Genomic DNA, 24,158 nt, shown 5'->3' with positions numbered 1-24,158 from the left:
GAGAGACAGAGAGGGATTAAGAATCTATACTCACAGGAAGATAAAATGAGTAATAAGATGTTTTGTACTGGACAATACGCCTATGGCTGCACGTTTAAGAAAACTATATCATCAGTCAGGACGTGTTAATGCTATTCCACTGCATCAACCATTAAGAAGAGGTGAAATCTCTCACATTTGCAACGAGTACTTGGACAAGTCTTTTTCTCCATCAAAGGTAGTGATCAAATCAATCATCTGGCCAGAAGCTGTTTGAAACTCTACCTAGAAATGAATGATGTAAGAGAATAGAGTTGGATCAATTGTGAAATTGGAAAGTTAAACGCCAAAGAGATTTTTACCTCATTAAACAAATCAACGAGGTCAACATAGTAAGGCATTTCCCTGAAGTGCTTTCTGAGAATCCTGTGGATATGATTGCGAAGTAGAACCCCATCGTTAATAGCAATCATACCAACCTTTGGCTGTCTGAACCAACAAGGCTGGCCACGGCGTGTGACAGAGTTGTCCATTATGTCATCAAGCACGAGAAAATGAGCTTGAAGCTGCAATGAAAGTATAAAAAGAACCAGATGAAAGACAAAACAAGAAGAGAAAAACTAAGAGAGAGTAAAAGAGTAATATACCCATTCAATGCACCAACCAAGAGCACATGCGAGGAAAGTCTCTTTATCGGTCAAGTCTTGACCTTGCTTCAAGAGCTTGTAGCTATCAACCACGGAGAGACCACGATTGAGCTTCCCTGCAGAACAGAACATAACAGAACAGAACACACGTGTTTGATGTAAGTTGATCAAGTTTAGATAAAATGTCAGAGAAGAGGCTGCTCTCACCGCCGCGTACATTGTAGTCAAGCATCTGAAAAGAGAGGCACCAAATCAGCAGAAACAAATTGATCAAAGATTCTGATTTGAAATAGAAAATGAAAGTGATTCGAGGAATATACCCGTTCAACCCATTGACGAGACTCGTGGGTAAATTCAAAGGAAGGATCTTGAAGCAGTTCAGACTTGAGAATGGAGTAAACGTCGAGGAACGTTGATTTCAGATCTGCCATCGATAAGGATCACGGAAGGATTTACAAAATCAAATGTAGAAGACGAAGCTATGATCTACCTAATGTTTTTTGACTAATTGTGTCTATATCCTTAAGATTATGCTTATATCGCGTCACGTGACTTTCTTTTAATGGGCAAAAAATAAGCCCATTTAAATGAGCCGACTAAAGGCCTGCCTGCCTACCTCAGAAGCAAGGAAGCATTTTATGGGATTCTAGGGTTTGTTCAATGAAGTATAGTACTTTGTCCAATTTCACATCAAAACAAGAAGAAAACAGAGATGCCCGCAGCCTTTAAATCTATTTTTTAGACTTTGTTCCATGTTAAAACAGTTCATGTATTTACTGTGACAATGAGAAATATGAATAAATCATCAATCTCTCTCAATAAAGATATATTGGTATATGGACATTCTAGTAGTTCCCTAAACAACCTAAAGCATTTTTCATATCTGCTACAAGTCTTGTGGTTTCCATTTTCTTAGTTCAGCATCAACAATGCTATGTGCTTCCTCTGCAATCTCTGCTTTTCTCAAGGCACCATCAATCGCCAGTTTTAACTCTTCCATCTCTTTCATCTTCTCCTCCAACATTCTCTCACCTTCTATTCTGCTCACACTGATCTCTTCCAGTTGAGCAGCAACTGTTTTAGCTTTAAACTGAACCATTCTCTCTGACTCTTCATGCTTTCCTTTCAAATCCTCGTACTCTTTTAGTGATATTCTAATCTTCTTATCAGGCTCATCATGTGTTAGACTCTCTTTCTTCTCTGTAAGAACTTTCATGTCTTCCACAGCTCTTTTCTCTGCGGTTTTCGCTTTCTCCACCGCTCTTCCAACTATCTCGAGCTGTTTCACTGCTTCACCCATTACCGTATGTGTGGCTGCTGCTTCTCTTCTGAGTTCATCCACGTGCATCCTCATCTCTTCTGCTTCGTTTCTTGTTATCTCTGCTTCACGCATGATTTCGTCAACTTTACGACTAGCTTTTAACCATTCCCCTTCTTCAACTTCTTGCCTCTCCTTTTCTTTTTCCTTCAGTTCTCTGTTTTCTCTCTGCACTCCATCTAATTCAACCGTGAGTGAGCCCACCAAGCTTTTGTATGAACTTTCTTCATCACATATTTCTTGCATCGCACTCTTGGCCTCTTTGAGTTCACGAGCTAGTTCAAGCTCCTCCTGCAACTTCTCGTTTTCCGAAGTTATCTCCGCTAACTCCTCGATATCTTGCCTTAGCTCAGGGTCACAACCTCGCTTCAGTTCCTCTAGCCTTTGCTCAGCCTCTCGTCTCATAGCCGCGTAAGTTTCTCTCGCGGCAATGCTCTCTTCCTCTATCTTCTCCCCTTCCTCTTTTTTCCTGGCAGCATCAGACTTCAGTCGCTCAGCAGCATCACGCATTTCAGCTACCTCATGTGACATGTCTTTGATCTTGTTGGAGTTAACCATGGACGCACACTCTGCTTCCTCTGCCCTTTGAAGCTCAGCTAGCCTTTCTTCCACGGAGATGTTGAACTGCTTTTTTAATTCCGCGAGCTCGTGTTTCGCCATGAATAGCTCTGCGGTAGTCAAAATGTAATCCTCTCTTGCTCGCTCTGTTTCTTGTTTTTCAGATTCAAGCTGTTCTAACCGTTGATACATGGTGTGTTTTGTATAGATGGCACATTTCCTGGAATGTTTGGTGGATTCTATTTTAACTCTTAAATCAGCGGCCTTTCGTTGAGCAGAGTCGAGATCGGAGAGTGCTCGTGCTTTAGCTGCGACAGAGCCATCAAGACAAAGCTTGACTCTATCCATTTCTTGTTCCGCCAACAGAAGTTGTGTCTCCTTCTCCGACACATCCGTTGTATCCTTAACAAAAGAAAGACAATTATTTAGAACTAATGTTTTTGTGGGAAAATTGAGGATTCACGTTTTTGTCTAAAAGAGGAATGAGAGAGTACCTGAGAGGGGGAGGAGGAGGAGGAGAGACGCGGTGGTTGTTGTTGTTTCTTAGAGAAGCTAACTTGACGGAATAAACTAACGGCGTCTCTAACGGATTGGAAGGGAGGACGTGTGTCAATCTCTCCCACCTCACTGCTCCGAGGAGGAGTCTCCGGAGGCATCACCGGAGCATCCGTTCTGATCTTCGCCATCAATCTTGTCAACACAGTTTTTTTTTTGTTTTACGTAATGAAGCAAAGAGAGAGAGAGATAGGGAGAGTTTGATGTTGATCCTTAGGAATCTTTGTGTTTCCAAATAATGAACAAGAGGGTCGCCATGTTTTGCGCTGCTCATGTCTTTTTTGTCACTCTAAAGGTCTTCCTCTATCTCTTCTTCTATTTTTAGTTGGGGCTTTACTTTGGTAAACTCAAAATACCCAAATCCTCGTGGATCCTAAAATAAGAACAACTATATACATTGAAGTATTTAGAAATAAGATCAAGTTCTTAACATGAACTATAACAAAAAGTTATTAATAGACTAATCCAACCGGGCTTTCTCCTAATTTGAAACATCGGTGGAAATTGCATTTGCATCGTTCGAATTCATAGGATACATATTTTGTTTTTTATATACAACATAACTGACGTTAGCAAACTGTATAACCGGTTCTTATTACGATAAAATCATATTGTTTACCAAGTATAGTCATAGAGCGTTGATATATACTATTTTGCATGCATGAACCACCTTTCTACAATAAGAAAGGGGATAAGTTTTCAGGTTTATCATCAATCATCGTTTGAGATTGTTAAGGCGCACCTTCATATACTATATGGTCCTAAGTGCTCACTTGTTATGAAACCAAATACCAAATAACTACTTAGCGTAATACCATCTGAGTCTCGAGAGATAGGAAAGGGGATGGAGTGGAATGGTTGAGAAGAAAAGGAGAAATTTATCAAATTAACAAAAAGGAGAAATACATTGTGTCTGTCCCGTATTATTAGGGGTTTAGTTGAACCCCTTGATCAGTTATTCCACGTGGATAATATTTGTTCAATTTTTTTTTTTATATAGTAATGTAGCTGAATTCACTCATATTCTACTAAAACAATTAAATGTATTTTTTTTTGTGTTCATTTAGGATATTTTATCCTTTATTATTTAAAAATCTGTGTAATGATTGTTTTTTATAGTTAAGTAATTCAATTTAAATAAAACTCTTTAAATATTGTATTGTTGCGTCAAGAAAAGAAAAAAAAAAAGTGAAACATCAATAATAGATATTGACTATAAATAAATTATAATACACTTAATAAAGTTAAAGATAATTTGTACACTAAACTCTTTAAATGTTAAGTGGAAATTGTTGATCTTTGTGTATAGTTATTGAACAAATGCAATAAGAAGAAATTAATTAATTTATGATATTGATATGTCATATCATAGACACATCATTGAAATCTTTACCAAACAACAACAAGAACAAAAAAAAGACACATCTTTTTGTATTTATCCATTGGAGAGATTAAACTGATAACCAACCCACACAAAGATCCTCCCATATAAAAAAAAAAAGATAATTTTTATTTATTTTTTGTATGTCTTTGATTCAAAAGATACAAATGTCTAGAAGAAAAGAAAAACAGTTGGGGCAGGCTTGATTGTTATGTGAATTTTGTGACACATCCCTTTACATTTAGGTTAGACTTTCAAACTTAATATTAAACAAAAATATCAAGACATTTCTAAAGGTGAAACGTCGCCTACCTTCAAATCTTCCAATTTTTATTTGTTTTTTTTTAAAAGAAGAAGAAGAAAGAAAGAAAGAAAGATTAGGCAAACAAGTACATACATAATTGCTTCCAATTTTATATAATCAAATTATTAAAGGCAATTTGATCAAAGAAAATATAAAAAGTCAAATAAAGGAAGATGGCTTTTTAAATATATAAAAAGGAAAAAATAAAGAATCTCATATTTTTATACAACCAAACCATTCATTTTTGTGTGGGGTATATATATAAAACACACATCCTTGCTGTTTCTTTAGTTTTTCACATATTTTAGAATTTGGGAGGTGAAGATGATGAGGTTCTTGTTGGTGAGCATGACGTTGGTTTCTATGGTGGCCTTTGGGGAAGCAGCTAGGGAGAGATGGACCAGAAATGAGATGGTTGAGATGGCTGGCTACGGCGAACAAAAACTCTCCTCTGTTCTTCTCACCGCCTCTCTCCTCTCTTCCTCCTCCTCTCCTATTCCTGGTACGTAACCAAAGTAGTAATAATAAGATTCCTTATATACTACAAGATTTATAACATATCATCATCATGTAGGTGCTACTGTTGGGATCAAGTGCCGTAGTGGACATAAGAAGAGATCTAAATGGATCAAAGGTGTGACTAATGACTTGGGGCAATTCGTCATCGATCTACCTTCTCACCTACACGCGATTCCTGACCTGAACAAGGCTTGTATCATCAAACCACTCTCTGTTCCTAAACCTTATCAGTGCTCTTCCAAGATTCACAGAGGCATTCAACTCCTCTCCTCTTCCAACGGCTCCCGTGTCTACACAGCCGGCGACATAACCTTACAATAGAGAGAGCTAGCACACCATGTAAAAAGAGAGTCTTAATTAATCTTTCTAGGATAGATCAGTCATGTCTTTCTTTTGTATATGGTTCCTTCTCGCTTCTTGTGAGAAAGAGAGATATATAGCCTTTGTAAATCTTGTTTTCATGCTCTTCTTGTATTTAGAAATTTTTATGTTTTCTTCAACCTTGGATATTCTTACTACTACAGAGATGAGAGAACATACGATGCTTTAATTATATTAGATAGAAAGGTTGTTGCCTTAACTGAACAACCAAGGCTAAGAACAAAAACCTAAGAAAACATGTATGTGTTTGTGTTTAGCAAAGATTCTGATTTACTTATAGGTTCTCAAGATAATTGCTATATCATTCAAATAAATAATAGGTTACGAGAGACGACTTCATCACATGGTTTGCAATCCAGACATAACACACACACATCTGTTGAGCTTTTAGTTCCCCTTTCTTATAATCCATCCAACACTCAATATGTACAGTACAACCTAAAATAAGATCATCTTCTTTAGTATATTCAATCCCATAAGCTCCTTCTTCCTCTACTGGCAACGTGGATTGGCTACACGGCTGTACAACATAGCATAGGCATATAAATATTAACTTTGTCTAGCATGTTCTCAAAAGACAAGGACAAACAATGAAGCAAAAAAAAAAAAAGAACAAACCTTCTTGGTAAGTTTGTCTTTCTACTTTGCTTTGACTCTTCATTCAATATTGCCAATGCGTTTTCTTTTTCTCTCGCTGCGGCTTCCCTCTTTGCCTTCTTTGTCTCCACTTCAATGGCTTTCGTTAGAGCATCCACCTTCTTCAACAACATCTGAAAACAGAGGTATCTCATCTTTAAGTAAGGTTTCATATAGTTGAAGAGATAAAACAACAACAACAAGAGAGATGAAGTTACCTTGATCTCTTCATTTTTGGTATTTATAGTACCCTCTTTACTCTCACAAATCTTCCTTAAAGCAATTACTTCCTTCTGAAGCCTATCATACAAAAACCCTGAAACCATATCTTCAGTATCTACATCTCCATCTTCCTCTGTTTTCCTTTGGCCACCTTTTTCATGCTGATCAGTTAATCCATTAGCTGTAATCTTTGAATTCTCCTTTTCATCACTTTCTGCAACTCTGTGAATAGGCTGATTCAGAGCATGTATTCTGCCTGTAATTGAGCCTCTTGGCTGAGAAGTAGACCTTTTCTTTGATCCACCACCACTTGTTAAGAATCCTAAAATCTTGCCAGATCTTTCAGTCTTTGTAGTTGGAGAGACTAGAAACGTGTTTGGGCACTTCAAGCCATCTTCTATGGTTTTCAACCTCAGCTTTAACCTCTCCTGTATTGTTTACTTGCATTAGAAACTACACTTTTTACCAACAAAATATTAACAGTCTTAGCAATCACCTTTAGTTGGGATTCAGCCTTAGCAGTTCTTTCTGAAACAGCAAGTTTATCTTTCAGTTTCTGCATTTCCCCCTGCACACAGTCACATACACAACTTTGAACATTCATGTTTGTATAAGCTACTCAGTGTGTACTAAGTGGTTATGTAAGTGAAAACCAGTACATGGAGAAGCCTTCTCTCTTCAAGCCATTTCTTCACAGGCATTACTCTATCGTTCTCATCTTTCCATTCGTTAGCAACGGCAAGGGCCACTCTACTTGCTGAAACTTTGACTCTGGCTAGTTCTCTCTCCAAGGTTCTCTTCTCATCCTGTTAATGATGAAAAAAATCATGTGAGTTTCCTTAAAACAATATGTGAAAATAAAGTACAAGAAACTAAACAGGACACTTGCGTTGAGCTGTGAGATTTGACGGCGATAGTCTCTAACTGCATTGGCGGCTGTCCCTCCTGCCAAGATTGCTTCCTCCAGTTCTACAATGCTTTGGGAGAGCTTCTCAATCTCCAACACTTTCTGGCGGTTTATTTTCTCAAGAAACTTGTTCTCATCCTGGCATATCTCAATCTGTCGTCTAAGTTCAAAGTTATGGTTCTGGACCTCCTCAACGATTAAAGCACGTTCAAGTGCACTTTTCAAGATTCTCTCTGCTTCAATAAGCGCAGATTCTTTTGATTTTGTCAGACGTTCCAAAGCTTTCTTGTCCTCTTGAAGTGCAAAAATCTGTAAAGCAGCAGCGAGTAAGCACAAGAATATGCAGCTTTTCACAATAATATAAGAAAGAAGTTACATGGAGTCTCAAGAACCTGTTGCTTGTGAAATTTTATCTGAGCTTCAAGGGGAGCGATGATGGATTCGAGGGGTAGAGAGTCATCTTCCTGTTGGTGAGTGTAAACCCTCCTAAGTGCTTCTTCTGCAGCGTCCTGAGCCGCCAATGCATCTTCTTTCTCTTCCTCAAGCTTCTTCATCTCCACCTCCTACAATCATTTCACAATCTTAACTTATTCTAATCATTATGAAAAAAAATTCACAAATATGGTAGTCTTTTAGCTAACACACCTTTTGTTCAACAAGATTCTCAGTGGCTCCAAGTTTCTCCTCCAACTTCCTTACGCTTTCTCTCAGCTGAATCATAACCAAGTGTCATCAGCAGAGCTCAAGAAGGAAATTTTGAATATGGAAAAAAAAATGACCAAGAAAACTTGTAGGAAAGATTGAGTAAAAAGTTTTTTCTATGAACATCACGAACAGAGTAAATAATTGATCATCATGTTACCTCCTTAAAGACTCTGTCTTTGAGCTCCTCGTTTGTTCTCAAAGCCTCAACTTCAGCTTTAGCAGCCAAAAGCTCTTTCTCTTTTTCTGCAGAGAGAAATCAAAAGAAAGCAACACTAACCTCAACATCAAAGCAAGTTACACAGAAGGATTGATCATTAAAAAACCAGAAAGAAACCTTTAAGCTGGTTTTGCAGAGAAGAGGTGTTAGATACAAAAGGGTTTTCTCCTGCAGTCATCTTGTACTCTCAAACGGCTCCTCCTTATTTGTTACGGTATAGAAGATATGAGTTTTCGTCTAAACAGAAGAGAAATGGAGCCGTTGAATATATACACACACTCTTTTAGAGAGAGAGAGAGAGGGAGAGAGAAGCCATTACTTAAAGGAAGTGACGTTAAAGGAGAGAGAGAAAGAGACAGAGAGAAAGAGAGAGAGAGAGAGAGAGAGATTAAACTGAAACTTACTAAACTCTTTTACCTCTTTCTCAAGCAACCGTCTCCATTTCAAACCCTTGACAGTAACCAACCCTTCCCTCTTCTCACTTCACTTTCATTACCCATTTATCAACAATATTCATCCCTTTATCTTTTATTTTCAATTCCTAAAATGCTTGTCGACTTTGAACAAAAAAAAAAAATGCTTGTCGACTTCTTCGTTTTTCAAATTATCTACTCAGTTACATAGAATTTTTCACTAAAGGAATAATATATCAAAGTAGCTAGAGTTGGTTTCACCATCATAATTACCACATTCATACGAGATAAAGAAAAAAAAAATCATTATTTTTCAGGTTCCAAGATTAATGGTGTAACTAATACTAGTATTTTAAAGGGACACGGTATGAATGAATATATCAATAATAAACAAAGAGAAATATTATGCTTTAAACCTTCAAATGGAAATTAAAATAAACAAACAAATGTGTAAGCAAAGAGAAGAAGAGAATAATCCAAAAGAAGTTGGAAGAAGAAGCAGCATATGACAGATATAAAGACACTAATCATAGGGATAAAGATCATTTAAATGATTGAACTAATTTCGTTTGGTGAAAACCTTTTTCTTTCTTTCTTTGTTTAAAAATACTAATAATAATAATAAAACTCACCATCAAATAATATTCATATAACTTGTATCCTTTTGTCTTTATTCGTTTTTGATAAGGTTATATGAATGTAGGTAACAAACAGATAACAATTATGCTAATCTTGAAACAAAAAAAACCAGATTAATCAACATCTGATTATGTATTATCCATATGAGTTTAGTAGTTTGATTAGTAGAAAAGAAGAGTAAGAGAGAAAGGTTGAAAAGGTGTTGCCTCAGCAATTAATAGCTTAACCGCAAAATATTGCACAAACCAAGCTTTCTTTGTATTAGTGGAAGTCACTCAATATCTCTCTTTGAATTATTTTTTATTAAAATAAATAATAAAATGGGATTTTTAAATAAATGAGACTCCTCTCTCTTCTTTGCTTCCAAGTCTTGGGGTTTGGTTATTAGGATGAAACAATGATAAGAAGATTAGACAATGAACACTTAGATAGAATATTATAGAATCAACATAGGTAAATGACTAAATTTTGGAGAGAAATTAGGTAAATAACAACAAGTCAAAAACAAATTAAGTAATAAAAAAAGGTCAGTAAGACTAAAAAATCAATATTGTATTTTAATCATTCATTTATATTTTAAGTGTGATTTCCTAACAAAAAATTATAGTATTATACAACCGAAATCCTAAATCTAACATCTGTTTTAGAAAAAATTATTATATACACAATTTACACATAAACAATTACCGGGAGAAATCATTTTCTGAAATGTGATAAGAAAAAAGACATTCATTTTATTTCTCTATAGTTATTTTCTTAAGAACTCTTGTCATTGTATATATATAGTATTGTTGTTAAAGGCAATAAAGGAAGCTTGAGCCTTATAAAAAGTAAAGAATAAAATGGAGGCAATGACCTGTACTTGTTCATTCTTTGGTTTTGTGGGTTGGTGAGCTCCTTTTCAAGACTTATCTCAGAACCCAATCTGACCTGTAGATTTTTTGTCCTCACAAAGCTTTTTGTTCAGCCGCCAATTGACTCATACTGGTATACAGAAGGATGATAGAATGGCCTAATCAATGTTTTTGGTTATATTTCATTACTAGCACCCATCCACCCACAACAACAGAATAATTTACAAGAGAAAAAACAACAAACCAGGTTTGGTTTTTTGTATACATATGTATATATAACTAGTTGACTTAGGTTTTGTTACAACTTAAAATACACACCCTCAAAAATTTACAGAGACAGATGTGTTTGTTTGTGCTCTTCATCCACTCAAGTCACTACTATCACCATGACTTACCCGATCTGGTTTAGGGTTGGCTTCCACGCGGAACATGTAGCCATGGGTCTCCTCTTCCATAAGAGATAGAGTGCTCCTTCATTCCCTCCCAGTTTGTAGTTTTTGTCATAACTTTTCAACATCTCACTCGCTGCAAAAGCTGCGGATGTGCTGATCGGCCATCCTGTGAACCCAGCCATCATCATTCTGACCCTCCATTTCCCCAGCACCTCATGTCTCTCCACTCTCTCTGACTCCTCGCATGCTATCATGTTCACTATGTCTCTTGCTACGCAGTGCTGCTCTGCACTGATCCTCTGTTTATCATCCCGTGGCCGCGCTGCATCTATCGACTCAAACATCGCTGTGTAGTAATCCAGTGTCTCCACAAACCGTGACAGGAAAGGCGAGGTGTTTGTGTTTGATTCTTGTTCCACCAGTGTCACGAGTTTCGGGGACAGGCTCTTGATCAGATGCAACAGCCTGTCTCTGTGATTTTCAACACTTACGCTCTCGTCAGGCATGTGGTGCAATACATAAGGGAAGTTCACAACGACAGCAAAGCCAGGTTCCACCCCGAGGTGTTCCCGCTGCACCTTGCACCCAGACATGATGGCATCGTGAAACTCAAACGGGACACCACATGACTGTGCAAACTTTGTGAGCCTCTCACCTACCAAGCTGAGTCCTCCCCCGCGAGCATAGGTGGACTGTGAATCATCTACACCCGTCACACGTAGCAATGGCGGCCCACCAGGGCGTTTCCCAAGCTCCTGGATCAGAAACACGTATTGTGATCCCTGCGCAATCTGGAAATCGATAATGTGGACTCTGGTTTCCCCAGCTATTGCTTCCAAGATTGCAGCATTTGCAGTTGTGTATGCGAATTTCCAGTAGGGGCAGATTTCATAGAGAACGCCCATGTAAGACATCAGTTCTCTTCCTGTTGGCTCATTGCATTTCAAAGCTTTGTATATATTGCTCCCAGACCCTTCAAGCCTAGCTCTAAGCCCTTCTGCCATATAAGTGCCTAGCCGTTGTATTGGACTTCCTGAGACCGACACCATCTGTTCCAAGACATCGAGGAATCCATACGCTGTAGCAAAATCTCCATCAGCAACAGCTCGAGCGGCCTCCACCAGCACCTCTTTCAAGTCCAACTGTGGAGTCAATGCCAAGAGTTCATCCCAGTTCCATGACTTCCCAGCAGCAGGGCTGAAGCCAGAGAACTCTTCAACTTTTGTATCACCACTCAGCAGCGAGACCTCAAGTTCCCGAATCTTACTCTTGACGCCAGCTTCATCATAGGCTAAAGAAGAGGTCCCACTCAAGGGTGATCCATAGACGTTGTCAGGAGAAGGATGGAGATCCGAGATGCATGACTGAGAGCCCTGCGGAGAAAACGGGCTCCGGCCAGATGTGATGCTCACAGAAGGGGAGTCATATGAAGGAAGACTACCGGAAGCAGTGGATGATTCAAGAGTAAAAAAGTTTTCTTTGGATGGGATATCAGAGAAGCCATTGTTGTCTATCGCTTGAAACTGAGGTGAACAGTAGACTTGAGGATACAGCATGTGCAGTCCTGCCGCACTGTGATGTTTCTGAGACGTTTGCATTGGAAGAAAAAAAACCCAACAAAACGCACCCCCTGGATCAATTTTCTTTAGCCAAATCTCTCTCTAGTGCGTCTCTTGTTCAATTTCGAGGAGAGTAATAACCTGTCTCCATGAAAGGGATCCAAAAAAGAAAAAAGTTAGCTACAACAGAGTAAAGCAACTATACACAGACACTTGTGATTAAAGATAAAAGGTCTAATTCTGAACTTTTCTCCAAACAAACTCAAACTTATGCCACAAAAAAATGTATACTTCAACCCTTGGCAAGTCTGCTCACAATCAATCAACCATAGCGTCATCAGAAAACAGATCTGACATCTTTTCAGAAATCAAAGATCGGTTTTTGTTACTGCCTTGAGATTCCTATTGCCAGTAAAAGATAAAAAGGGATAATATTTTCATAGCTTCCACCCGAAAAAACTGAAACCTACCACTCTCTATCTCTCTCTACAGAAACCACATCTGGTCTAAGGCTGGAGTCAAACCGTAAAGCAGAGATTTTTACCAGAATCAGGTTAACCTATTTGATTGAAAAGCTTAAAATCCACGCTCTAAGTCAAGATTTTATACATTCATCAGTGTAAAGTTAGGTAATTTTGAATAAACAACACAAAGGAGAGATTTTGGTTACTGGGTATTATCAATACCTTACACCAAAACCAAATCAAACAAGTCATCATCTCCTTTCACAAACCAACAATCAAAAGAGGCACATATAAGCTAAGAATCCACAAACCTATGATCAAAAAGCTTAAAACCATATAAGGGTACAGCTTAATTATATGAAAAAGAAGAAGAAGAAGCAATTGTTAAATTTAGAAACAAACAAATGGAATTGAATCGTTTGACAAGGAAAATTAAAAGAGAAAGAGACTACATAGATCACCATGAAATGAAAAAGCTAACCTTTAAAGGAGATAAGCTGAAGAGAATTTGCAGATTAGTTGATTTTGCTTGGAAGGGGACAAAAGAGAAGAAGTTTTCGTAGCATACTCAAGAATCAGCTTGAGGATGAAGGAGATGGAGATTATAATAAAAGTGCAAATTGTCATGACTCTCTCGGAGCTGACTACTTAAACACCCCCGCTTTTCCCATTATTTACATAAAATACCACTCTGACCATTGACTTTTGGACGGCAGTAGCTGCACTACCACTGTTTGTGTATTTTAATTTTAATTAACTCTTGTGTTAACGTCTAATTTGCTTATCATTAATGGAATGCTAAAGTTTTCACAAAATAAATAAATAATGGAATGCTAAAGTAGACTAGTAGAGTATTTGGCGACAAAAAAAAAAAAAGGGATTAGTAGAGTAATTAATTAAAATGTGACGATTAGGGGAAATTGCGTGTGGAACATGATAATTAATTATAAAAACATAGGGTTTATTTTAGACTAATTAATTTTGTTATGTATTTTCTACTCTTGTCGCTTTCTTTTCTTTTTAATTTATAGGAAAATGTTCAAATCATCTTGTGTTTAATTTTAATTCCACAAAATAATTTATAAATATGACCGTGGCTTCCATGGTTTTTTCTTTCTTTTTCTTTTTTGGTGTCAACTTCACAATTATAATTTTTAAACTCACAACCACAATACAATAATGTAATTAACGAGAATGACATAATATCAAATTTTTGGAGCATACTAAAATAAAAATGACAATTAAAGATACATACAAGTTACTTTCATCCACAAGCATATAAGTATTAAAATTTATAAACAGCCAATGTCAAAATTACTTTTTTCGTTTGTATTTAGTAAAGACTTCGGCTTTTCAATTTTGTTTCAAAATAGTGTCGTTGAAATTATTGTTAAAGACTAATTGGACCCCAAAAAAAAAATCATATTTCTTCTTCAATTAATTTTTCATATTTTGAAGCTTTATAGACTATGTTTCTAAACGTACGATTGACTTATTGTTAATGTAAAAATTTTCCATTGCATATGTTAGGTTGATATAAGAATAGGTTTATGTTTGTATGCGGAAAGATGTGTGTACATAAGCGAAAGTTACAACAATAGATCAACGGTGATTGCAAATTTGCAATGCAACGGACGGGACACAAAAGACGGATAAAATGTGCATCTAACTAGTTTTTAGTTTCAATAACTCTTCCATGCACCACCATCCGATAAGACTACATAAAATCTCATGTTTTAAATATTGTTCATACCTAACAAAAAAAAATGTTATAAATATTGTTCTTAGGGCATGAGCAAGGGCATAACCCCAAGGATAGATCTTAGGGTAATTATAATATATTAATAATGTAATAGTGTGTTTTAAAAACAAAGCAAAATTGTTGCGTTATTGGTTGAACCCGTACATTCTTACATTTAAAATAATATAATAATGATAAATTTATTAAATTAATTAATTTGAAAATTTAAAAAATGTTAAAACAATTATGAATTGACAATTATAAAATTAAATATAAACATATAAAAATAAACATAAAACATATTTGGAAATTGTAATATATAGAAAATACAATTCAAAATTATTTTTTAAAAAACAATTATGATAAAAATAAACAAATTGGACAAGTCACAATTGCACAAAGAGTGTAGTTTAGGAGAACACAAAGATGTTGCAGAAATGATACATGAACTATAAATCAGATTTCATTGTAACCAACAAGCTCCTTCCAATGCTTCCCAATGCTTAGCTGCAGCAAACACACCAATAACATGTCAGTCCCCCAAAAAAGCCTTCCTACACAAAACCAAGATCCTGGCCCTAGTTAACTGAAATGATGAAACCCGATTGCTACAAGATTGAGCCAATGTATGTATGTGTTTTGTAGGAATATCATGTCATGTTCAGTGTCAAAGCCAAACACATCAACATAAACTTTGTTTTCGATGAGTATACTTTTTACTGACCAACCAACTTAGCTTTTGAGGTATCAATTCACATAACAAAGAACCAACCCGAATAAAATCAAGAACTGATTCACATAATAAAATCAAGAACTGAAGCTGAAAGAATGAGATGCTTACCCCCTCGCGGCATCGTCCTTCTTTCTATCAAACTGAAACGTACCAAGAATCACCTGCATTTGCACAAATCCAAGAATCATAGATGAGCTTCTAGCAGAATCACTTCAACATTAGATTTGAATGAAGGCTAGATATTGGGCCGCTTACACCAACAAAATCTATAACATGTAAGGATCTTGAGGGTAAAAGAACATGACAGCAAATGAATTTAATACCTTTTGTCTGATGTCTGAAGAAACAGATCCAAAAATCCCCCAATGGAAACAAATCTCACGTATTAATGAGACCAGCCACAGAGCGAAAGCATTTGGCACTGGATTTGTTATACGGTAGAGGCTGCCTTGCTTCGTCATTCCTGTAAAACAAATAAAATGGATAATGCTTAACAGGAAAGATGTTCAGATTGTTCAATGTCATAACCCTGAAACAGAACAAGACGCCAAGTTGGACCAAACGAGATAACGAAACAAGAACTTACAACAAAGCTTCATCTACGAGAATATCTGTGCTGGCGTCAATATCTCCTCCACCTCTTTCAGAAGCAGCCTGTGTGTTCACCGGACCAGTGTTCTCCTCATGCTTCATTTTCCAGCCATCAACTCTCTCCTTCCATGAAATTGCTTCTAAGTTTAGCTATGAAACCTCAACTCAATACCCACAAAAACTTGATTCCATGTCCTATATGCAATTGAATGTTACACCAATCAAAAAGCATCATCTACTTCAATACAAAATCGCATCAAGCAGGAACATCAGAGAGAAACCTAGAAATCAATTACGATCACAAATGATCAAAATCAAGAGTCTCAGTACCTTGAACAAGGAGTATCAGGAGTTGGTAAGTGAAGTAAATCGGAAAAAGAGAGGACGGGTTTTGAGATTACCGGCGGAGACGAGGAGGACTGCGTTGCTGCTTTGTCCGCCATGATTCGAAACGTGAGGAGGAGAAGAAAAATAAATTTTGGAGGAGAAAAAGAAAAAAGAAAAATGTTTTCATTTACAATTTATGCAGCCACTCACGTATTAACACCTGGTAGAAGAACCCAAACCAAAAGAGTCTTAGCTAACACCCGTTTATCTCTTCCAATTTCACTATTTCTATATTTTGGTATTTTTTAATTGGGTTAAGACCCCTAAAGATGGCCCGTTAAATATGGCATTATATATGAAAAACAAAAGAGTACTATTCCAATACTCCGACTAGTGTGCGCGTGTCTGTAAAAGACGGGGGAGAGGAAGCGACGCGTGGAGGCGCGTAGGTGTTTTGTACGGTGGTGGGATCGTAAAAGAGGAGAACGCGTTCACGTCACATATATCATATTATATAGATCATACGTCGGAAAAATCCAAAGATTTGAGAACGTTCGTGGATGCTCCCAAATATCCTCTGACTGTCTGACACATGTCTTGTCCTTCTTTTTTCTTCATTTGTTTTTAGGTTAAACAAGATGGTGAGAATATATATATCTATGGATACAAAAATTTGTGTGACTTGCATGGAAAAGATTGTGTGTTTTGGTAACAAAGGACTATAAATAGTGAAACAAATACTTTATTAATCTTTTCTTTTTGTGTGTGTTTTTAAAAGACGTAAAGAAAGAAGAGGATGAGATGTAAAAGCATGGAATCGTCCTTTCATCTTTCAAAAGATGGCTATCTCCTATCTATATCACTAGTCTGAGTTTATTTATGTACAAACACAAAGTTCTTACAAAACCTGAGGATATATCTCAGAGGTTTGTAAAATGTTCCATCAAAGGAAACTTGAATATTAATGATTCTAGGTAAGGTTTCAACTCTAGTTTGAAATTTCTAAGAAGAAAGAATATTGCAAAGCCCTTTTGAATCTAATTTAATTTGTAGTGTTATTTTTGGGGGTGGACAGGAGTAGTACTGTAGTCCTCCACTTGACCCCTCTTTTGTCCTAAAATATCTAAAGCCAAAAAGACAAATGTAAATTAATTGCACGAGCTTCGGCGAAACTACTACAATCTTTTCATAAAGAGAGAGAGAGAGAGAGGAGAGACTTACGTAAAGAGTAGGATACGTAATCATGGTGCCCTCACACCGCACACGGTTACTCTCTTTGCTTTCTTGTTTCTTCCTTATTACAAACACCATCTCTTTAATAATACTAATAGTTACCCATTTATTAAAGTTAATATGCGGAATAGCAATGGAAAAGGTTTTCTTTTTATTTCAAGTAGATGGCAAAACTCCTTTGTGATAAGGATTCTGGGTGTTGGAGGTTTATTAGATAGTTTGAGACAATTGGATGTCATTGAGAAACTAACAAGGATAGTTATATATAGAGGAAACATAGACATATAAATGAGATTGGTACTACTGATTACTGAGCATGCATGAGAAAAATGAAGAATATTTGGGAGTTGTCGGATAAAGAGTAGGGAGGAAAGGCAACATGAGGCCAATTTTATCTATGGTGCAATATGAATATCTCAATGAAATACATGTTTTAGTTTTTTTTTTTTGTTTTGTTTCACATGTTTTCATTGTTGATTCTAATTTAATGTAAATAATAAATAAAATAACACTAATAAAGCAGAATTGATATTGCAACTAAATTTTTGAGAAGTAAGTATGAGGTCATCAAGTGAGAATAGGGGATGGATGCAAAGGAGACACATTTGCTCTCTCACCTACTAGTACCATTAACTCTTTTTTTTTTTTTGAATGACTTCTATTTTACACATAATACTCTTTTCTTATTCCAACTCAATCGTGGATCATGACTACAGACGGTTTACCAAAAGCATACTACTCTCTCGAGATTGAGAGCAAGAGACATAACATATCAAGTGGAAACAAAAAAATGGACCAAGCTTACCTTATGAGGTACTATTATTATTACCTTAAAACATTCTCCCACCTCTATACCATCCTCTGTTCTCCTCTGATCTCCGCCCTGTCTTTCCCTCTGAGCTCTTTGACAACTTTACACTTTTTGCACTCGATTTGACTTTACCTCCCGTTGTTGTTATAGTGCTTCTCCCTGACAAGCTCTCTTCTGCTGAATCAACCCTCTCAAACTCCTGCGCGGTATATCGCCAAGCAGTTCTATTAAGTTCTATCTTGTGAGCCAATGACCAAGAACCTGAGATTTGTCCCTCAAGGCTAAAAAATCTAGTACCTTAGGCTTCTTCTTGGTATAAGGGGTTAGACATGGATTTAGATCTTCTAGAGCCAATCCATCAGGACTTCCTGAGCTGAATTCCTGATATGCATTCAATTCTAATAAGACCCTTGCCAATTATTGTTGATTCTAAAATTATATTCTTTGAAGATCCTAATTTTGATTCTATTTTGCTTACCAGTGAATCATAGGAAGAAGTCTCTGCTTGCCAGTAACAGCTTTCTGACATATACTTGTTCGCTTTCACCTGATAAAGATGTGTTATTCCAGATTCTTATTAGATAATACTCAAAGCTATATAGAATTGTTGCTGCAGCAATGCCATAAATAAACTTCCCAATACTCACAACTCAGTTTCCATTACACTCAGCTTCTAAGTCCCACGAGAGGGGTTACATGCATATCTACTAATTAAAGAGAAAAGATGAAGCAAATTACCTCAGCAAGATCATGAGCAATGCATTGGAGCTGGCCATTGAGTGAAATGACTTGCTTTTGAAGGTTAGGAATGATCTGTCTTGCCTGATTCAGCTCCTGCATTTGGCTAATTTGGCTGTTCATCGCATCCGGAAACAGAACTGCACTCTTCAGTGACTTTATCTCCTCCCTTTGCTTTAGGCAAAGATCCTTCAACTTCTCCACCTGCAGAAACAGCTCAATTTTATTCCAAATTTTGATTTATATAAAAAAGAAAAAGCTGATTCTAGATTAAACTCAGCTGATGTCTCCATGAGTCTAACCTGTTCTAACACAGACACATTCCCAAAACCCCTAAACAACTAAAACTAAGCTTTAAAGAGGGGGAAAGAAGATTTTTACTTCACGGTTCTTGTCTTCAAGCTGCAATTTTAACTCAGCGATTTCAACCTCGTGGTCCTTGTTCATGCTCAGAAGCTCCCTCTCGCTTCTCAGAACCATAGACAGAGTCCTAGTGTTACCTTTAACCTCTGTCAATGCCTTCACCTTCTCCTTCCCGAAAAGCTTCCTCTGTAATGTACCCAGTGTACTCTTCCCTCCTCCTCTAACAGTATCAATTTTCTTCAGTTCCTCGGGAACCACAAGCTCGACCCTCTTGCTCTTGGAATTAGATTTCTTCATCTCCATTAGCTTCTTCATCATACTAGTGAGGTTTCCAGGATTATTATCAGGCTTCACGGGTTTCGTAGTTTTGGTTAAGTAGGAAGATTTGGATCTGACAATGGCCTTGGATGAAAGTGGCTTGTTCGATTTGAATTCGGCGGAGGGTGATAGATCTGAGTGAATCGAGGAGGATACGGATGATCTAGAATCGTAGGAGTTATAGCGAGATGCCATTTTTGAATGGAAGGTTCGAAGATAGGATCAGTGATTTTGAAAATGAGGAAGAAGAAGAAGCAGAGGGAATTTGGTTTCTCCTCTTTTCCCAATGTCCCACTCTCTTCTTTTCAAATTTCGTATCCTCTGTTCAAAAGTCAGACTTTTTCATTATATTGGGCCTAATAATGGGCTTATAAAGTTTAACGGCGTTTTTGTGTTTATTTGAATTTTGTTCTTCTGGTTATTCAAATGATTAAATACTTACTACTAATTAAGATTTTAATTAATTAATTGCTCTACACTTAAGGAGATGACATGATTGTAGACTGTGGAGAAAGTTTTTAGAAGATAAATTTATTAGAGAGTCCATATAGTTTTCAATTTTAAGTTTTCTTTGCTTTTTGTGTAGTTTTTTTTTTGTTTGGAATTTTGTTTATTCATTTTTTGTTTTTTGTTTGGGGTCAACTCCTTTTCTTTCTTTCTTTACTGTAAAAATGACATACACAAAGTGAAGAGACTTTCATGTTCTTTTGTTGGGATTAATCTAAGAGCATTTCGTATTTACGTCGGCAGTAAATAGGAATAACTATTTGGGGGCATAGAGGAAGATCAAGATGGAATGAATGAATGAATGTAGTTGGCATTGGTCCATATAGAACCCAAAAGTCTAATAGTAAACCCAAAGTCATACATAAAACACTGCATTTATGTAGCCTCCAATTGCCTCTTGCGTAAAAGACTTAAGGAATTAGTTAATAAGAGTTGTAATGTGAATAGAACACGTAACTGGACTAGCATGTGTATGAGAAGTTCAAATCCTTAACACACAATATCATCAATGATAAGTGTTTTAAGATAAGATGGAAACTGAAGGAGCATTTAAAGATTAAGAAAGGCAACTGTAGAGTTGCCTTGGCAGGAGGGGAAAGCTAATATCATGAAGAATCTTGTCTTATAAATGACAGATGGATATGTATCAGTACGTTCACCACCAATCCATATCCTTCATAACTCAAGTGGTCCCTTTCTCTGGACACATCCACGTCTCCCTCCTCACAAATAAGACCAAAGCCACACTCTCGTTTGTGTGTCCTCTTCTCTTTAATGCTCTCTCTTTTTGTTCTTTCACTCTATAAAATTCACAACAAGACATGAAGGTTTTTTGGGAACTTGCCTGCAGAGTTCCAATGCGGCTGCTATTATCATCTGATCCCCAACCTCAGTTTACCTCTACATGTACGTCCCAGAGTTGCGGCTGGAAGCCTTACTCTCATTCCAATGACTTTGCAGCCAACGCCTCCCTCCTCCTCATCATCATCTTCTCTGTTCTCATTTGTGTTTTCTCTCTCCACGTTGCCATCCGTTGTTGCCTCCGTCCAGTACTCTTCCAGCATGACCCTAAACCTGATCCTGACCCTGATGAAGCCTCTCTTTCAGAACTTCCCCCGACACTTGTTTACTCCCCCGGGATGAACTTGGCAGGCACCGAAGCAGAGTGTATCATTTGTTTGTCTGAATTCCAAGATGGTGACACCTTACGCGTGTTGGAAAGATGCAAACATGGATTCCACGTTCATTGCATCCAGAAGTGGCTCTCCTCCTCCCACTCTTCTTGTCCCACTTGCAGGGCAAACATCTTCTCCTCCCCACCTCAACTTCACTCACCACAGAGCTTACAACTAACAAGTACTACAGATTAGTCAATTGGTAGCTTCCTGGTTTACTTTGCTCATTTTTTCTCCTCTTAATTGTCTTTACCACTCCTCACACACCTCTATCATGTTTTCCAAGTTAGTTTATTTGTAACCTTTTGGTCGTAGTATATTCCATGAAATCATGAAAATTACACACACGCTGGAAATTGATGTAAAGTCACTTTTGTGAATCATCATCATATACAACCCAAAAAGCAAACAAAGACCAGTGTGTAAACGAAGCAGAAACCTTACCTCATAATACAGAGGGGCAAAAGGCTTAATTCAATATTGGAGTTCAAGAAATATGAGGTCTTGAAATGGTGTTAACCTCTCAATTGTTGGATAAGAAAGAGAAGAGGTGTTACTGGATAAGATAATGGATAGAGTGAGCAGAAGAAAAAAATGGTGGAATGACTCACATTACGAGCATTAACTCCATTGTCCTAGTATGATTCTAGGCTTTCTAGCAATAGGAGAAAATTCCAAGTGCGTACAAAGGTGTTCTACATTTAATTTATAGACCACATTTACGTGGTAACATGATGAGAGCTAGGTACATACAATATATAATAAATTGTTATAGTTTAGGGATTGTAAAGGGGAGAGACGAACACGTAAGATAAGAGTTGTGTCAGTGTGTGAATACAACCAACACTTCGCTTTGAGAATGATAGGTGTGGTGATTCTGTGTGGATTGGTTTGCGAAAGCAGAGGAGATGCGGGTGGATATGGAACACGGTGCATGTAACATTCTGCAGATAAAGTTATAGAGGGATCAGCTAGACACTTGTGTTGAACATGAGGTCCTGAATACGTTGTAATATGTTGGTGCCGTGTGTTACTACTACACAGATTGTAACATTATTTGGGGACTGTACTTTTCATGGAAGGTAATTCACTCACAGACAAAGGACGTCGTTATACTTAGAGAGAAAGAAATGTCGAGGATATTTTTTACTTTTATAAACATTTTTGGGGAAAGGGAAAAAAAAATCAAAGGGTGAAATTGTCAATATAAACATCGAGATAAAAACATGTCAAAACAAAAAAAAACTACTTTTAAATTTGGGGCGAAAAAATATAAATTTTTGAAATGTCTTTTCAATCCTAATTTATGAGCATTAAAGATTTTTAGCATATTTTGAACTATTGAGCCATATTATTATTCTTGCAAACAAAAAATAATGTATATACATATATATGCATAGACATATATAGGCAACTAATTTAAAACAAAGAATGCACATGTTTTTAGTTATTAAATAGAAATTTATGATTAGGTATAAAACTAAGAGAATATTAAGTTCAATAATTATAATAAAATAAAATAATTATTATTAAATATAAATAAAAAAAAACTAAATACAATAATTTTATTGAAAATAACAAAACTAAGACAAATATGAAATACAAAAAAAAAATTATTAAATAAAACAATAAGGGAGATTTTATGACCAATAAACCAAAAAATAAAGTTGAGAGATTACATTTATTAGATATATTAAATATATATATATATATATATGTCATTGTTGTGAATGTTTATTGAGAATTTTTGAGAAATACCCCTTTTGGTATACCTCTTTTTAAAAATACCCTCTTTATCTATCCATTTTCAAAAATATCTCTTTTTAAATATAAAAAATTATAAAGTTTTATATAGTTTATAAGGTACTTCTATATAATGACTACTACTGGGAGATTCGATACAAATATTTTAAAATATTTTAAATAGTTTTAAATCGTTTTATAAGTTTTATAAGGTTTTTAAAAGGTTTTTAAAAGGGTTTATACGGTTTTTATAAGGTTTTTATAAGGTTTTTAAAATTTACTTTTACGCTATTTATGAAAGGTATATAAAGTTTTATATACATATAAAGGTAATTTGTGTATATATTTATAAGCTTACACACATATTTGGATAAATTTCAACATTTTTAGTGGGTTTTTGATAAAGTTTGAAAAGGGGGTATTTTTAAAAGGAGGTATATGAAAAGGGGTATTTTTGAAATTCCCCCATGTTTATTTTTATTTTAATCATAACTGTTGTATTTAATCATATTCCATATTTTATATTTCATTAGTTTTCTATATAATATTATTTTAATTTTATGTCTCTAATAATAATTTTTGTATTTAATGAATCAAATCAACTATTGAGATTTTTTAATTGAATGTGTTGTCTATACATAAATGACATTCGAAAATTCATGTTTTTTTCGTCCAAAATTTGAAAAATTGTGTTTTTTGACATTTCCGCAACCACCAAGAGGAGATAGCTCCTGGCTGTGTCAAGTGCGCTTCTCTCACCTCATCAATGACTGCACGACAGTTGATCATGGTGGCATCCGAAACTTCTTGAAGAGTGTCATACCTACTGACACGGTTTCGGAAATTGGCGACTGCATCAACATGAGTTATAAACGCTGCACGAAACTCGTTTTTGGTTGTTTTACAATGTTTGTAAGGTTTTAGACAAAAAAAATAACTTATTTATATAGAATAGGTGACACATCAGCCCTTTCTTGCTTTCTTTATCTCATTTTTAGTACTAGATTTATAACATGCGCAAGATTGTAATTTAAATATTTTTATTTTAAATATAATCATATCATTTAAATTTTTAGAAATAAATCAATAAATTATAAATTATGTTATAAAGATATACATAATTATTTCTTTTAGTAATTTTTATTACTAATTATTTTTCATTTAACAAGGTAGACTGTTTTCATTGAGAAATCTATTATCTTTCGTACTATATTATCTCACATATAAT

At 36.0% G+C, this 24,158-nt stretch overlaps 7 protein-coding genes and 1 long non-coding RNA gene across 9 annotated transcripts in view; 2 read left to right on the top strand and 6 right to left on the bottom strand.

Annotated features, from left to right (window-relative positions):
- The window catches only part of LOC17878171 (farnesyl pyrophosphate synthase 2), an 8,702-nt gene extending 7,576 nt beyond the window's left edge, over nt 1-1,126 (bottom strand). The window contains exons 1-4 of the mRNA XM_006284482.2: nt 947-1,126; nt 834-858; nt 627-742; nt 432-545 (exon numbers count right to left, since the gene is read on the bottom strand). Of these exons, the coding sequence (XP_006284544.2) occupies nt 432-545; nt 627-742; nt 834-858; nt 947-1,057 (366 nt within the window). The 5' untranslated portion in view covers nt 1,058-1,126. The remainder of the gene's footprint in view (nt 1-431; nt 546-626; nt 743-833; nt 859-946) is intronic.
- Nucleotides 1,127-1,512: 386 nt separating this feature from the next.
- Nucleotides 1,513-3,188, bottom strand: LOC17877469 (putative WEB family protein At4g17210). The gene is made up of 2 exons (XM_006285565.1): nt 2,997-3,188; nt 1,513-2,904 (listed from the first exon to the last, which is right to left on the bottom strand). Exons 1-2 carry the CDS (start codon nt 3,186-3,188, stop codon nt 1,513-1,515), a joined length of 1,584 nt encoding a protein of 527 aa, XP_006285627.1.
- Nucleotides 3,189-5,000: 1,812 nt separating this feature from the next.
- Nucleotides 5,001-5,763, top strand: LOC17878319. The gene is made up of 2 exons (XM_006284647.2): nt 5,001-5,244; nt 5,317-5,763. Exons 1-2 carry the CDS (start codon nt 5,067-5,069, stop codon nt 5,580-5,582), a joined length of 444 nt encoding a protein of 147 aa, XP_006284709.1. The 5' UTR covers nt 5,001-5,066; the 3' UTR covers nt 5,583-5,763.
- A 25-nt stretch (nt 5,764-5,788) lies between these two features.
- Nucleotides 5,789-8,546, bottom strand: LOC17879649 (microtubule-associated protein 70-5). The gene is made up of 10 exons (XM_006283492.2): nt 8,447-8,546; nt 8,270-8,355; nt 8,053-8,118; nt 7,800-7,970; nt 7,390-7,716; nt 7,160-7,306; nt 6,997-7,068; nt 6,497-6,928; nt 6,261-6,412; nt 5,789-6,162 (listed from the first exon to the last, which is right to left on the bottom strand). The coding sequence occupies exons 1-10, from the start codon at nt 8,505-8,507 to the stop codon at nt 6,135-6,137; spliced, it is 1,542 nt and encodes a 513-aa protein (XP_006283554.1). The 5' UTR covers nt 8,508-8,546; the 3' UTR covers nt 5,789-6,134.
- Nucleotides 8,547-10,389: 1,843 nt separating this feature from the next.
- On the bottom strand, nt 10,390-13,237 carry LOC17877633 (scarecrow-like protein 13). Its single transcript, XM_006283453.2, has 2 exons — nt 13,132-13,237; nt 10,390-12,327 (listed from the first exon to the last, which is right to left on the bottom strand). Exon 2 carries the CDS (start codon nt 12,223-12,225, stop codon nt 10,627-10,629), a length of 1,599 nt encoding a protein of 532 aa, XP_006283515.1. The 5' UTR covers nt 12,226-12,327; nt 13,132-13,237; the 3' UTR covers nt 10,390-10,626.
- A 1,523-nt stretch (nt 13,238-14,760) lies between these two features.
- Nucleotides 14,761-16,399, bottom strand: LOC17879535. Of its 2 annotated transcripts, XR_002833035.1 has the most exons (5): nt 16,046-16,399; nt 15,711-15,910; nt 15,448-15,587; nt 15,233-15,285; nt 14,761-14,898 (listed from the first exon to the last, which is right to left on the bottom strand). It is a non-coding gene; the product is annotated as an uncharacterized LOC17879535 (long non-coding RNA). The 2 variants fall into 2 exon arrangements; XR_002833034.1 differs by lacking the exon at nt 16,046-16,399 and having other exon boundaries at nt 15,711-16,026.
- A 1,500-nt stretch (nt 16,400-17,899) lies between these two features.
- Nucleotides 17,900-19,792, bottom strand: LOC17878739 (coiled-coil domain-containing protein 158). Its single transcript, XM_006283992.2, has 5 exons — nt 19,206-19,792; nt 18,825-19,028; nt 18,565-18,633; nt 18,384-18,467; nt 17,900-18,285 (listed from the first exon to the last, which is right to left on the bottom strand). The coding sequence occupies exons 1-5, from the start codon at nt 19,698-19,700 to the stop codon at nt 18,106-18,108; spliced, it is 1,032 nt and encodes a 343-aa protein (XP_006284054.1). The 5' UTR covers nt 19,701-19,792; the 3' UTR covers nt 17,900-18,105.
- Nucleotides 19,793-20,468: 676 nt separating this feature from the next.
- LOC17879536 (RING-H2 finger protein ATL79) lies at nt 20,469-21,532 on the top strand. The gene has a single exon (XM_006282871.2). The coding sequence runs from the start codon at nt 20,834-20,836 to the stop codon at nt 21,380-21,382; it is 549 nt and encodes a 182-aa protein (XP_006282933.2). The 5' UTR covers nt 20,469-20,833; the 3' UTR covers nt 21,383-21,532.
- Nucleotides 21,533-24,158: the final 2,626 nt, after the last annotated feature.

This window comes from Capsella rubella, unplaced genomic scaffold (assembly GCF_000375325.1).
Source record: "Capsella rubella cultivar Monte Gargano unplaced genomic scaffold, Caprub1_0 scaffold_7, whole genome shotgun sequence".
In the NCBI taxonomy this organism is placed as follows: domain Eukaryota; kingdom Viridiplantae; phylum Streptophyta; class Magnoliopsida; order Brassicales; family Brassicaceae; genus Capsella; species Capsella rubella.
The sequence above is the reverse complement of the archived record's forward strand: the minus strand, read 5'-3'. Positions and strand labels throughout refer to the sequence as shown.